Below are 15,807 nucleotides of genomic sequence, written 5' to 3'. Positions count from 1 at the left end.
GCAAACCGCAGGTCCCACCGCTCTTCTGGACAGCACGCGGCTAGGCTCAGGGACAGACGAGGAGAGCCAAGCGGCTCCCGGAACAAAGGAGCAAAGCGCGCGGGCCCCGAGGGGCGGCTGCGCTGGTGGGCAGCGCAGGGAGATGTGCGAGGAGTGGGGCCGCGAATCCCGCCCCCGCCCGCCCCTCAAAGCCTTCTTTCTTCTCTCTCGCGCTTGGAGGCGGTCCTTGGAACATCCGGGAGGGGGCGCAGCTCGCCGTCCCTGCCGGCTGGTCCCGTCGCACCCTCCCTCCGCCGCCACCCCCACCCCGGGAAGGCACAAAGAGCGGCAGGGCAGCTAGCGCACACCTCCTGAAGGGGCGGGGCTTGGGCGGGGCCCTAGTGCCCGCCTCACAGGGTGCGCCTGCTTCTCGCTAGCAACACGCATGCCCTGCCGTGGGGAGGGGCGGGACGGGGAGCAGCGGGCGCGCACCCCGGGCCGCCCGCGCCTCCCGCAGGCGCTGTGGCCCGCGTTCCCGCCGTGGTGGCGCGGCGCTCGTGCGCGTGTTAGAGCCCGCGGAGTGTTTGTCCGCGCACCATGAGAGTGCAGGACCTGGTTGCTTTGCTTTCAAGGGGTCTCTGGCGGCCGGGCGGGCCAGGCTCGGACTGCAGTTGGCATTTGTTTTTCCTGTATCAGGGCCAGTTGGGCGAAGTGCTGCCCAAGGGGACAAAAATGCAGGAGTGGGCCCGTGCGCGCGCGCGCGCGCGCGCGGGTGACAGTGTGGGCGGGCGTGTGCCTTTGTGTCTCCAGCGCTCCCGCGCAGGTGGGCAACCCGCTCCCGGAGTCGCTCGGCCGGTGCGCCCCAGAATCCAGAGTCTCATTTAACGTATCCCAAGGCTTAGGCAGCCCTTTTGGGTAGATGACAGACCCTCCTCCTAGTGGTAGCTTTGGCTCTATGGATGTTTTATTTGGGGGTGCTAACGGGACTTTCTAAGGACCGCTCTTTTAGCCGGGCCGCTGGCATCAGAGTTGGGCGCCTTTTCTTTTCTCTGTCTGGCGAGGGAGAAGACTTGGGGACAGTAATTATCCTCGGCTGATAGGTACATACAAGTGTCCCAAGCCTGCCAGTCCCGCATTAGACAACAAAGAGAGGCGTTAGCGGCGGCGGCGGGGGGAGGGGCGCGGCCGGGAGGAGGACGGGGCGGGCTGCGGCGGGCGCGGGGGTTGGGGGGGTGGCGCTCGCTCTCCGCTCGCTCAGCCCGCGGCCTCCGCCCGCCCCCGGCCTGGCGCGCGCCAATCGCCTCCCCCAGCGATAGTGTCAGTAGCATTGTAGTGTCAGCTCCCGCCGGTGACGTTGCGCCTCCCTCGTCCCCCTCCGGAGCCGTCTGGCTGCAGAGGCTCAGTCAAGAGGCGGGTAGGAGAGGAGGAAAAAGCGCTGAGTGAGGGCGGGCGGGCGGGCGGGAGGGAGGGAGTGGAGGAGCCGGGGAGGGGCTCCTTAAAGAAACGCTGCTGTCGCTCGCCTGCTCGCTTTTCGCTCGGCTTTGTGGCCAGCCAGCCGGGCACTCGGGGGGCACGCGCAGCCGCCACTCGAGCTTTGCCCCCACCCCAACCGCCAGCAGATCTGGGGTGGGGACCCAGCCGGGGGCTTTTGCAGCCACTGCCCGGTGCGGACTGCACAGAGCGACCCATTCCTTCCGGCGCCGAGAAAGGAGCAACGGAGCCCTCCGCAGCCGGCCGGCCTCCCCGCCCCTGACCACCCGCTTCCCGGCTGCCTTTGTGGCTGCAGCTTCTCGCCGCCGAGCCGAGGGCGGGCGGGGGCGCGGTGCGCACGGCCGAGCGATGCCCAGCTCGCTGTTTGCAGACCTGGAGCGCAACGGCAGCGGCGGCGGAGGGGGAGGAGGTGGCGGGGGAGGTGGCGGCGGCAGCGGCAGCAGCGGCGGGGGAGAGACCCTGGATGACCAAAGAGCCCTGCAGCTTGCTCTCGACCAGCTCTCCCTGCTGGGGTTGGACAGTGACGAGGGCGCCTCTCTGTACGACAGCGAGCCGCGCAAGAAGAGTGTGAACATGACCGAGTGCGTGCCGGTGCCCAGTTCGGAGCATGTCGCGGAGATCGTGGGGCGGCAAGGTGGGTCTGGCGGAGATGGGGAGATGAGGGGTGTGCAGGGACTTGGGCTACCGCCTCGCAGGGAGGGCGTGTGCGGGATAGCGATCCGCGGCACTGGGGAGCCTTGGGAGGGAGGAAGAGCCGCGCGAAGGGCAGGCGCCCCAGACAAAGAAAGTGCAGGCAGGCTGACTCCTAGAGTCGCGCTGCTGCCACGGCAGGATGCACTTTCTCCTTCTAAAATCACTGCCTTCTCCCCTAGCTCCCTCCACTCAGCCCACCTGGGGAGAGGTAATTTAAATATAAGATGCTTGGGGGAGGGGGCCTTTGATCGGTCCTTTGGGAGGGGGGAGGAGGCGTGAGCATCGGATGGGAGGAGGATTCTGGATTTCTGCAAGGCGGAATGGAGTCCAGAGGAGGAACAATGGGTCCCGGGACTGCGTCCTCCCCTAAGTCCCCCATAGCTGAGGAATCCCCACTGCGGTCGCCTTCCCTGCGCCCCTTCGCGGTGTCTTCAAGGCAGACGGCGCGCCCAGCTGGATCCCAGCAGCATCTCCCCAGATGACTTTTCTGGGATTCTCAGGTTTGGGTTGGGACAACTGCAGTCACTGGGGGACAGCCAGGCAGCCAATGGGCAGTTCCTCGAGCGCCTGGCGGGTGGAATCCGCTGCCCAGCCGGTGGCTCGGCTCGAGGTCAGCGAGGGAGACGCCCCCTTTCTTCCCATTGCGTGTTCTGCTGTCCCACTGCCTTGGTCGCAGGCTGTACCTGGTCTCTGCGGTTACCCCGGGATAATGGGCGTGTCTGTCTCTCTTTCTCCCACTCCCTCCTCCTCACCCTGGCTCCCAGGTTGTAAAATCAAAGCGCTGCGGGCGAAGACCAACACTTACATCAAGACCCCAGTTCGCGGGGAGGAGCCTGTCTTTGTTGTGACTGGGAGGAAGGAGGATGTGGCCATGGCTCGGAGGGAGATCATCTCTGCCGCCGAGCACTTTTCTATGATCCGCGCCTCGCGTAATAAGAACACGGCACTCAACGGCGCGGTGCCAGGGCCGCCCAACCTGCCCGGGCAAACCACCATCCAAGTGAGGGTGCCCTATCGCGTGGTGGGGCTCGTGGTGGGGCCAAAAGGCGCCACAATCAAGCGCATTCAGCAGCAGACACACACCTACATCGTGACTCCCAGCCGCGACAAGGAGCCAGTGTTCGAGGTGACAGGCATGCCTGAGAATGTGGATCGCGCTCGCGAGGAGATAGAGGCACACATTGCCTTGCGCACCGGTGGCATCATTGAGCTCACAGATGAGAACGACTTCCATGCCAACGGAACAGATGTGGGCTTCGATCTGCACCATGGGTCCGGCGGGTCCGGCCCAGGTAGCCTCTGGAGCAAGCCCACCCCCAGCATCACTCCCACCCCTGGACGCAAGCCCTTCTCCAGCTACCGCAACGATAGCTCCAGTTCGCTTGGCAGCGCCTCCACAGACTCTTATTTCGGTGGCGGGACCAGTGGCAGTGCAGCCGCCACCCCGCGCCTGGCTGACTATAGCCCTCCCAGCCCCGCGCTCAGCTTCGCGCACAACGGAAATAACAATAACAACGGCAATGGGTACACCTACGCAGCAGGAGAAGCCTCAGTACCTTCCCCCGAAGGCTGCCCTGAGCTGCAGCCCACCTTCGACCCAGCTCCCGCTCCCCCACCTGGGGCACCTCTTCTCTGGGCCCAGTTTGAGCGGTCCCCTGGAGGCGGACCTGCAGCTCCAGTGTCCTCTTCCTGCTCTTCCTCGGCATCTTCCTCCGCTTCTTCGTCCTCTGTGGTCTTTCCCGGGGGTGGCGCCAGTGCGCCCTCCAATGCCAACCTGGGGCTATTAGTGCACCGCCGGCTGCACCCGGGCACTAGCTGCCCGCGCCTGTCTCCGCCCTTGCACATGGCTCCGGGGGCGGGTGAGCATCACCTGGCTCGCCGGGTGCGCAGCGACCCAGGCGGAGGAGGTCTGGCTTACGCTGCTTATGCCAACGGGCTGGGGACACAGCTACCTGGCTTGCAATCATCTGACACGTCGGGATCCTCCTCGTCGTCCAGCTCCTCCTCCAGCTCTTCATCCTCTTCCTCCGGTCTGCGGCGTAAGGGTAGCCGCGACTGTTCAGTGTGCTTCGAGAGTGAAGTGATCGCAGCGCTGGTGCCCTGCGGCCACAACCTCTTCTGCATGGAGTGCGCCAATCGCATCTGCGAGAAGAACGAGCCCGAGTGCCCTGTCTGCCACACCGCGGTCACTCAGGCCATCCGCATCTTTTCCTGAAGGCAGCGCGCGCTTGCGCGCGCTAGGCACCAGGGGTAAGGGGGAGCCCTCCTCTCTTGCATCCTCACTCCTCTGCGCCTGCCAGCCGGCCTCCCCTGGTGCCCTACCTTCTCCCCCGCCCCTAATACTGAGATCCCAGAGGAGCTTGGAAAGCTGTAGTATCCGCTCATTTTTTAAAATGTAATTTTTAAACAAAGGAACTTGCCAGGATATGTGCATCAAGAGTACTGTAGCCTGGGAAACCTGACCAGCTGAAATGCATGCTCTATAAATAATAGGAACGGCGACATTCTAGTAATGATAGTTTTTACACTGTACTTAATAGGAAGCTTCCAAAAGAAGAAAACCCCACAAGTTTTCCATTTTCTTAAAGTAGGAAAAATGAACAATAATTATGATGATGAAGATGATAATAATAGTGCTATGGGATGTGTGGACTGTTTCGTGTGTTTCCCTTTGTGGGTGGGTTCCTATGATGCTCCTTATAGAACACAAGTGGATCCTTTTTGAATGTTCGTGAAAGGGCCAGGAGTTCCTGTGAAACCAGGATACTGCAGCTTTATTAAAGTTAAAGAAACTGTAACATATCTCTTATATATTAAAAACCTTTAAAAGTTTTAAAGAGAAATTGCATTAATACAGATTGAAGTATTTTATTCTTTTTTGACTTGAAAAATTATATTTCATATTGCAAAGATGTTTACAAGTATTTTAATTTAAGTTCAGTGAACTTTTTGTAGCTGGGTTAAATCTTTTTATTTTAGTATGGCCTTATGGCAAAGAACACTGTATTATTTTAATAATCACACAATTGTGACGGAATTACAACCATAAAATGTGTAACGTTTTGAGCAGTATTCTGTTGGGATGGAGATTTTATAGGTTCAGACAAATCTTCTAGATCTGCTTCACCCAGCATATTTTCTATTCAGTGATATAAAGCATATTTTATTCTATATTATTACAAAAAACGGAAATGTATAAACATGTCAAAAGGAACTGTTGATGCTTTCTAACATTTGTATAAATAGAATTCAGTGCAAGTTACAAAAATTCTGTTGCACCACTATAGTTTTAGTATTTCTATTTTAATACATTTGTTTACCACTTGTTTATGTATATGTAGGTGATGTTACTTGAGCTTAAATGTACTTTACTGAGCAAAGTTTAAAAAACAAAGTATATTTTATTTTATGATAAAGGGCCTTTAACCTCATGGTCAAATACTAATATTATATTTGCTGAGACAAGATTTGAAATTGTATCAAGAGTTTTATTTTTCTGACATTTAAAGTTCTACATAATAAAGGTAAAACTTAAGTAATGGTGCTACTTCATTTTTTAAGTATTTCTATATAAATAAAATATTGAAGAAAATCTATCTTGTGCTGACTTGATTTTTTTAAAGCCTCTTGGAATCGAACTGTAAAGAAACACTTTTAAAATTTTGAAATATATAACTTATATATAATTGAAATATAAAACTTCCAGGCATATTCCGTGAGTTTTTTTTTTTTTTAAATCAATTCAATGTATTTCAAAAGAGATTGGAATTGTGTTTGGCTAGATAGATGATTGTGGATAATAGTTTATTAAAAAAAATAGCCTAGGGCCCAAGATATTTTGGGGGACCCAGGAATATCTTTAGTATCTTTTGATGACTAAAAGAAAGAAAGAAGGAAAAAAAAAAGAAATGGAAATATTCAGAGAAAATGCTTAAATTTTCAGTCCCAAGAAAGCTATAAATTTGCCTGAAACACTAAGAAAGCAAAATATTGACTTTTAAGGTGAAACAAAAATAAATTTCAATGTGGATATTATTATTGAGGAATGGGACCAGCAATGCAAAAGTGGCAGCTCTGGAAATGCTTCAAAGCATAGGGGGTCTGAGGCTCTATGCCTGCCCTGTGGCATGGGGAAGTTGGTCTCAGGTTCTGAGTGAGTTTCCATCAAAGGTCACTTCCCTGAAGAAGGAAGAAGGGATGGCAGTTTTCATCAGAGGAGGCCTTGCTGGATTTGAGTTTGGTCTTAATAGGCTTCTGCTTGCTGGGCAGGCTAATTGGTGTTGACAGGCTGCCTGTGTTAACTGTTTGTTGTTGTTTGAAGGAAGTTTTTGTTTGTTTTTGGCAGGCTACACCTGTTCCCTGGCTCTGAGGCTTTGTTAAGGGGAGGAACCCTGTGCTTTCACTTGACCTGAACTTTCTCTTCCAGAGTGTCTTTAGGAAATGACCAGAGCCTGCCACCAAATTTCCAAAGAACTTCCTGACTTGAGCTCCTGCTGAGAGCAGTATTTGGCTGCAGGCAGGTATTTAACTTTAGTGCTTACAGGTGAATCCAAAGAGAAGCCTATAATATATGTATTGATGGTCCCTTTTCTTCCCTTTATGTTGATTTTTGTTTGTCAGGAAATTTAGTCACTACCTAAGTAACTCCTGCTTTGTTTGTTTTAAATGATACTGTGTAAAGGGAGTAAGTAGACAGTGCTTTGGGGGTGGGAGGAGAGAAAGGAGTGGCCCCGCTTGGAGAATTTCTGGCATTATCTTCAGCTCTGAACAGTTCCCAGGAAGTGTTTACCCCTTTTGCCTCTCCCTCAAGGACTGGAGGTTAGCTGAGGCCTGGCAAGGAAAAATGTTACCAGGTCCAATCCCCCCTTCCCTTCAGCGGTCTGGAAATGTCCAGAACAGAACCAAGATTCTACCCTTACTTCCTTTAGTAATGGAACTTTGCTTTAACAGAATGATTACAGATAATGCAAGGACAGATCAAAAGCCTTAATAGATTGAGTTTCCCATGCGCCTCCCTTTCCATTCATTTAAGATTTTTCTGTGGTCCATATGCAGCTTTGGCAAATGACAAAAAGCTCTGATTTTTGAGAGTGCTGACATACCCTTGGGTGTCCTGTATTTCTTACATTAAGAGGTTCCATTTGTTGAAATGAAGTTTTAGGGTATATAATTAGTATTGTTAAGTTTCTTGAGGCTGCTGTTTAACGTGGGTTTCCCTTGCCAACCTGAGGCCCTTGTCACCAGCAGGGCCAGTGGCACATACTAGTGATATTCGATTACACTAGCTTTTGATCCAAAGTTAAGCCTTTTGTCCCATCTTCCAGCTTCTGCAGGTGACTACTGTAGATCATGGGCTGTGCAAGTGACAGTCCTTCAGCTGGAAAGATGAAAGGTGCCACATTTATGTCATCTAACTGCTAACAGCTTCCTTTACTACTACTATACCCCTCTGAAATCTTTCTGCAACAACAAAATCCCAGCTCTTCCCCTAATTATTATTCCATATTTTATTTTTAAATGTAGAATAACGATTCTTAACAGGGTTGATTTTGAATGTGCCCTTTTCCCTGATTTGACAATCTCTGGAGACATTTTTGGTGATTATAATAAAATGGATAGTATACTGGCATTTCGTGGATAGAGACTAGGGATGCTGCTAAACGTCCTTCAATGCACAGGACAGCACCACAACAAAGAATGATCCAGCTCAGGGTTGAGAAATACCAAACAAATGTATCTTCCCTGCTATTCATCCACTACCTGGAAATTGGTGGAGTGTTCCAACATGTAAATGCCTAGAGGTTGACCCTCAGTGAGGTTCTGGGTTTACCCACTGCCCAGGCTAACTTCAGTTTTATCAGGAACATGGTAGGGAAGGTAAAGGCCAATGTCTAGGCCCAGGAAGTCACAACCAAAGGGACTCTTTATTTACCAAAGAGTAGTAGATGGCATCAAATTAATAATGATACTGCTTACACAGACCACTCAAAGTACTGTCACTGCCACCCTCTCTTGTTATCTTCTCTACAACCATGAGGCAGACAGCACTGAGATTTTCTGTACCTATTTGCAGTAAAATGCAAATACTCAAAACACAGTGCCCCCTAGACTCAAGCTTGGTGTTTTTAACTGCATAACTTCTTATGCTCTTGCTGTCTTGTCAGGTTCCCTGTAGCCAGGAGACAGCATTTAAGACAAGTGCTGCAAGTTCTCAGCAAGGGTGTATATTAGCACCTCTTCCCCTTTCCCTATTTAGTGAGCCCCTTGGCTCTCGGGGGAAAACTCTGATATCCCCAGTGAATTTTAGTCACCAAGTAATGCAGAGCTTTTAAAATCACTTAAGTGTTAGGACAAATTTCATTCCCCTCCTCTTAGGGAATAAGGATCCATCTAATGCTTGAACTCTGGTTCCCTTTTGCCCTCTTCTTTCCCCAGACCCAGTCACAAACTAACCTTGCCCTAAGCCACACTTGAAAATGCTAAAGCTCTCTTCCTGCCCGGTGAAGGCCAACCTGTTTTCCAGTAACAGGAATGTGGGAGAAAGTTAAGCACCCCTTACATTGGCCCAGTGAATGTTAATGATGATTATTGAGCCCCTTGCTCTGTCCAGGCATTGTGATAATGGTACAGGTGTGAGTATACTCATTTCAAAGATGAGGAAGCTTAGGTAGAGAGAAGTTAAATGACTTACCTGAGACCACACAGTCAAGAAATTTTGGACCCAGGATTCCAACTATGGGTCTATCTAAATACAAAGTTCCTATCTTTACCATGATGGAAAATGTTTTTTTTTTTTAAAGGAGTTATTTTCAGAAAAACTGAGCACTCACTTGTTACAAAATAGAAAAGCATGAGAATGATGTTTCTTAGTAATCAGTGTAATTGATTTGAATAATGGAACAGGATCCAGTTGCTATAATGACTCCAAAACACGTGAAGAGCACCTGTGAGGGCCATTTCTGTGACATTAATCTCAAAGCTCTTGGCTTGTCTCTGACCAACTGAGCAATTAACATTAACTTTATTCTTTTTGGTGGTGGTGGGGGGGATTAAACACAGGGATACTTTGCCACTGAGTTAAATCCCCAGCCCTATTTTTTTATTTACTTATTTTGAGACAGGGTATTGCTAAGTTGCTTAGGGCCTTGCTAACTTGCTGAGGCTGGCCTCAAACTGGTGATTCTCCTGCATTAACCTCCAAGTTGTTGGGATTACAAGGGTGCACCATTACACCCAGCTCTTAACCTTATTCTTCAATGTATCCTTTCCAGATACAAAATGTTTTATGAACTAATTTAGAGAGTAACTAAAAGATACTAACACCTGAATGAAAAGTGAAATGGAATTGATGGGTTTGCCTCTAGAATGCCAAACTCTTTGACTGTTTTTTTTTTCTTTCTCCTATTGATTTTATTCTCTAGGGCATATTAGAATTGAAGGGTCTAGGCATCATGTATGAATGTGTTCCACCCACCTTGGGGAGTCATCAGCACAGGTTCCAGCTATAGCATGTGTTGTTTTGGGGAGGTGTAGGTGAAACAAATGGCAAGTTGTGACTCAGTTTGCTCACCTGGGCACAAGGAGGTGGTAGTTATTCTGGAGTCATCAGACATGCTCAGTCCATCTTTTGGATTTGCATGGCATCTTTGTACCTCCTTTCACAGAGGCAGCTGCCAGGGTCTTTTACAATTGATTGATTAATTGTCTTTCTTTCCCCACTAGGCTGAGGATGCTTTGAGAGCAGGGATCTTATCCTTCCATTTCTGTGCCCCCAACACCACACACAAACCTGACCCACAGTGATGCCTAATACATACTCAGAATATAGGGAAAAGACTATTTTTCCTGAAATAACCTACATGCCCATCAATAGCAGAATTATTTATAAAGTTCTATACCTTCTACACAATGGAGCCCTAGCTATTTTAACAAATGAAGGGATCACCTTGATGTGTGTAAAGGAAAAATGCAAAGGATATGATTTTTTTTTGTTCTAAATTTTTTTTTTTTTAATTTGAGTAAAAAAGCTCTGGAAGGCTATCATGGCAGGCAGTCTTGATCATGACTCTGGAAGATCCCTGCCTCCTTGGATAACCCTGTCTCCTTGAATGTGGGTTGTGGATTTTGTGACTGACTTCATAGTCCCATAGCCTATAAGAAACTGAGCTCTCTCAATAACTACTGCAAATTAACTTGAAATAGATCCTTCCCAAGTTGGATCTTCAGATGAAACTGCAGCCCTGACCCACATCCTGACTGAAACCTAATAAGGGAACCTGATTCAGGGACACACATCTAAGCCACACTCTGATGATCTAGAGATGCTGTGCATTAAGAAATGCGATTGTTTAAGCCTCTACATTTTAGGGCAATTTGTTATGCAGAAATAGAAAACAAATACAAATATGCAATTAACTGTTAAATAATGGACATCCTTGAAGAATAATACCACTATTTCAGGGTGATGACAGAAAATCGGCTTTGCCCTTACTAATTGTATAACTTGGGAAGGTTACTAAACTTCTCTGTTCTTTAGTTTTTTAATCTATGAGATGGGAATAATAATAGTAACATACCTCAAAGGATTGCTCTGAGGAGCATTTAGAGAGTATAATGCATGATATATAGTGAGTGTCATCTATTGATCCATATGTATGCTCTTCTTTTCACTTTGTATCCTATGAGCTTTGCATTTTTCTTCTATGTGATTATAAGTCTGAAAGGATTTTAAAAATTGAAAGCAAAGCAGGATGCATGAGTGATGTTAGCTAATTTGGCCTAGGCATTAAAACATGGCATCAAATGCTTATATATTAAATGCAATATATGTATACATATATACATATATATAATACATATATATATGGCTAAGGATCAAACTTGGCCTTGTGAATGCTAAGCATGCACTCTTCCACTGAACAATACCACCAGCCCAGACAAAATAATTCTATTATTTGTTTTGTATAGGAGATATACTTTTCAAAATACTTTCATATAAATTATCTCAAAGCAACCCCATCAGTAGTGAATAATATGGACATAATTATTATCCTCATTTTATAGCTCAAGAAACAGCTTAAATAGTTTGCCAAGCAGGGAGTCATTGCTAAAGTAGAGACCATAGCTTTCTGGAACCCAAGATCTTTCTAGACCAAGCCCTGTGCAAAAGCATAAAAATCTCCTGCTTTTACGGAATAGCCAGAGGTGACTCCAATGTGTTATGAGTACATTTAATATACTGTTTACTGAAAATATCCAAACCTACCACCCATGGATTTTGAGTCCAGTAAAACACACTTCTCATTAAAACCATGATGACATTGCCTCAGTGTTCCTGTGATGACTCAGAAGCACTTCAGGGTCCTCATTATGAACATCAGCAGCTGTGCTACAAGAAAATTATCACAACACATCTTGATAAATAGGACTATAATATTTGGGGTAACATGTCGCAGTCACATTTCTATAGACTGCATCTTAGATGAATTAACTCACCCCTAAATCCTAATCAGAGAGCCCTACTGTACTGACAACTCTGCCTCCAATTCCCCTGTGGTGGGACTTTTGGAAAATCACTTTGCATCTTTCAGCTCCAGTTTTTTTAAATTCAGTTGGAACTTTAGAAGGATGGACCTGTTTATTGCTTTGTAAGGTAGTTGTCTGAGGTGCTGACATGAGATCAACCTGAAAAAGATGTATAAAATACCAGTTCCTGGGTCTGCCCATTGAAATTCTTTTTTCAATAATTTTGGAGTGAGGCTTGGAAATGTAGTTTATAAATTCTCTATTTCTGTCCATCAGTAGGGAATGAATGATTAAAGATAAAAATATATACTTTAGATGACTCTGCAGGATGCTGTTAAAAAGAGTGAAGTGACAATTTTTTGAACAATTTTTAATGTATATTATTAGCTGGAAAACATTAAAGCTCATTACAGTGCATATGATATGCTATTATATTAAAATTGTATATGTAAACAAATACACAAGTGCAATTATATATAAGTACTATATCACTGGGGAGTTAATGTGAGGGTCGGGGGTCAGGGGCTGGAGAGAGATTTGCTTTTCCCTGTATATCCTTTTGTACTTTTTGGATATTTCTTTTTCTTTTTAAAATTTTTTAAAAACTTTTTAGTTGTAGATTGACATAATAACTTTATTTTTTATTTTTACATGGTTCCGGGGATTGAACCCAGTGCCTCACGCATGCTGGGCAAGCATCCATACCACTAAGCCACAACCCTGGCCCCTGGATATTTCTTTTTAAAGTACATATTTCCTATTCCAGAACATTTTTTTGGGGGGGGGTTTGATAATGATGTGTCAATGCTTGCTCACCAATTGTAATAAATATACTATCCCGAAGCAAGACGTTGGAGGTAGGGGAACAGTTTGTGTGAATGAGTACTATGTACTTTATGCTCAATTTTGCTGTGATTTTAAAACTTCCCTAAAAAATAAAGCATATTAATTTAATATTTTTTAAAGTGTCAGGCATGATAAATCCATATATGAATGAATGAATGGCTAGACAGAATGACTGATGAAGACAGCCAGGCCTGGGAACCACAGGGCTAGAGGAGCTCCAGGGCTCTTTCAGTGAGGGTTTCAGTGAAGTGAAGGGTAGCAGTTTGGACAAGTGGGTCAGATGCAGATCATAGAGAGTTTGGGAGTCTCCACTGAGGGTTTTAGGGTGTGTCTTGCACACATTGAAAACGTGGTTTTCATATTGTTTTCTGTTTGTTAATGGGGAGCTGCAAGTGCTGGGAAAGTGCCATGACCCTGATCCAGGAGGCAGCTGAGAGGCAGTAGAGTGGGATGCTGAAAGGACAAGAGGAGGGAGTTCTAAAAGAGCCTTAAAAAAGAGTTAAGTTGGACTGTGAAATTGGTGATACTGGTCCGTTGTGACCTGCAGTAATGGCGATTGCATGTGCTTCATTCTGAGGAGTGAAGATGGATGAAGAGATTTAGAACTCTGCTGCCTTAGGGCATCACAGTGAAACACAGGCTTCAGGATGTTTGAGGTGATGACGAAATGCAGTGTCAGGGAATTGAGACCTAGACGGGAGTCACAGAGAAAACACTTTTGTTTATTCTTTCCTGAACATGTCTTGTGGTTTTATATATTTGTGACTTTGCTTGAAGTCTTCCCACTGCCTAGGAAATAGGTTGAGTTTTAGAATATAAAGATTCATGGGAAGACCTGGTGGGATAGGGAAAAGGACAGTCTACCTGGAGTTGAGTTTACGACTCCCTAGGATGTGGGGAGCTTGTCAAGGGTTTGAAATGCCAGGAGAAGTGTTTAAGGTTTAATGGGATCAGGATGGGTCTTTGAACAGAGCAGCCCCATTAAGGAAAGTAATAGTTTAGAAAGATGAATTTGCAGGTGGTAGGCAGGGTTGGTTTCTTGCAAAAGTGATCAGTGATCCAAGATTGAGGTGATGAGGGCCCTAGGCCAGGGACATGGCAGCTGGATTGGGAAGGAGCAGTTTAAAATGAGATGCTTTGTGGTTTTCAGAATCTTAGGACAAAGAGGAAGCTTAAAAGTCATCTAGTTCAATCAGTGCCTCTACCAGTGCTGGCATTGCCTCCTCAACTCACCATTTTCTTGAAGAACTTTAGGACCACGAAAGTCATTACTCTTGTGCCTTTTGGCAGGCCAGTTATGAGAGAGCTCATCCTTGTCTACAGTCAAAAACTGAAGCACTACTCAGCAGCTTTCATTTTCCACATCAAGTCAATTTTTTTTTTTTTTACCTGACAACCCTTCATATATACTTGAAGACATCAATCATGAGATCCTGAATCTTCTTGCTTCCATTCTACCCAGTTTTAGGGCTTTAATGTTTTTGTAAGGAATGTGCTTTGGAGCCAATCACCCTTCTCTGTGTGTTCATCTAAATGGATTCTGGTGGTCCAAAATTGGATGGTCACACTCTAACTGCAGATTGACAGGGGCAGAGCAGGGCTACCCTTCTCCTATAAGTGGCCTTAGATAGCATTTAATTTCTTGATGGATGAGTCACACAACTGACCTATAATGAGGTTAATTCTGTTATAAACCATTATAACCTGATGCCAGGTATGATTTGGTGAATAACTGGAGATGGAGGGCGTTGAGGTCTGCACCCACTGTTCAAGTAGAGACTTTCATATTGGGTTTGGCCATGAGCTAGCTGGGGAATTGTCCATAGGGACCATCATATTTTTAGGCATTTAAGGCTTTGGTGAAGAGAAGTGGGAAAATATTTGGCAACCCTAAATAGACAAGAAGTCCAGATGAAATTGCAAATTTGCGTCTCCTTCCATATTCTGTAGAGACGACCTCTGATGGGTATGCTGGTTGCCTTCTACATTCTCATCTTCCTCTTACATCTTAGACACAATCTTCTTGATATTCTCTGTATTGCTGACCTTGCACAAGGGTTCCAAATCCATCTAAAGAAAGTCTAGCACCATCCTCCTGTTGGGAGACAGGTCTGTATTGTATATATTGAAGGAGAAATTATATAGATACATATACATATAATTATGAGTATATATTTACTATATTGTATAGTGCATATAATAATATATAGAGTGGAATATCTACAACACAATTAAATCTAATACTAACAGCTTCTCATAGGATAACATCTAGATGCTATTTTTACTAATAGGTCCCCCGTTTTTATGTTTAAGTTTCAGAAAAAAAAATCTGTGCTAAAATATTGTATTAGGGTTTTTCTGAGAAACAGAACTAACAGTCTGTATAAAGAGATAGAGAAGAGGAGATTTATTACGGGAATTAGCTTTCATGATTACGGAGGCTGAGAAAAGTCCCATGATATGTTGTCTGCAGGAAAACTAGAGATAATTTGGCCGGAGGCTGAGGGCCTGAGAACTCTGGGAGTCAACAGTATAAATCTCAGTTCAAGGCCAAGGGCCTGAGAACCTAGAGTTCTGATATTCAAGGGCAAGAGATGGTGAATGTTACAGTTCCAGAAAAGAGTGAATTCACCCTTCTTCTTCCTTTTTGTTCTTTCTGGGACTTCAGTGGATTTCATGGAGCTGATACACATTGGTAAGGGCAGATCTTTATTCAGTCTATTGATATTTGAATCATAATATCTGCAGAAGATACCTTCATGGATGTATCCAGAAATAATGTTTTACTAGCTATCTGGGTTCCCTTTAGACTGGTCAAGTTGCTACCTAAAAATTACCATCATAAATGGTAATATTATATTTGTAACTCAAAATTTACCAATTGAACCATTTTTATGTGACAGTTCTATGGCATTAATTATATTCCTATTGTTCTACAGCCATCACCTCTAACTCCAGAATTTTGGTGTCATCTCAAACTGAAACTTTGTACCCATTCAGCAGTAACTCCCCATTACTTTCTTCTCCCAGCCTCTGGCAGTTGATATGATACTTACTCAAAGAATTTGACTATTCTAAGTCATGTCTCTATTTTAAAATTCTAATTTGTTACAGACTTCCTTCCCAACAAGGGAAGGTGGATGGGAAGAAAACTGCTTTGCAAAAAAAGGAAACTTCTGTGAATATGCCTTGGGCTATAGTTTGGATCTGGAATTTACTCCAAAATTCCACCTGTTAAAGTCTTGGTTCTTGGCTTGGTGCTATTGGCAAGTG

General features: G+C 46.0%; 1 protein-coding gene across 1 annotated transcript; it reads left to right on the top strand.

The window, feature by feature from the left end:
• Positions 1-1,464: 1,464 nt before the first annotated feature.
• Positions 1,465-5,757, top strand: Mex3b (mex-3 RNA binding family member B). The gene is made up of 2 exons (XM_005320203.5): positions 1,465-2,104; positions 2,928-5,757. Exons 1-2 carry the CDS (start codon positions 1,819-1,821, stop codon positions 4,376-4,378), a joined length of 1,737 nt encoding a protein of 578 aa, XP_005320260.4. The 5' UTR covers positions 1,465-1,818; the 3' UTR covers positions 4,379-5,757.
• The last annotated feature ends 10,050 nt before the right edge of the window (positions 5,758-15,807 follow it).

The sequence above is a fragment of the Ictidomys tridecemlineatus genome, chromosome 5, assembly GCF_052094955.1.
Source record: "Ictidomys tridecemlineatus isolate mIctTri1 chromosome 5, mIctTri1.hap1, whole genome shotgun sequence".
Taxonomy (NCBI): Eukaryota; Metazoa; Chordata; class Mammalia; order Rodentia; family Sciuridae; genus Ictidomys; species Ictidomys tridecemlineatus.
The sequence above is the reverse complement of the archived record's forward strand: the minus strand, read 5'-3'. Positions and strand labels throughout refer to the sequence as shown.

What these genes read in the sequence shown, in the direction of transcription:
- Mex3b (XM_005320203.5), top strand. Translation starts at nt 1,819, where the DNA reads ATGCCCAGCTCGCTGTTTGCAGACCTGGAGCGCAACGGCAGCGGCGGC. An exon ending in GGAGATCGTGGGGCGGCAAG is followed by an intron (nt 2,105 to 2,927) that starts GTGGGTCTGGCG and finishes CCTGGCTCCCAG; the next exon opens with GTTGTAAAATCAAAGCGCTG.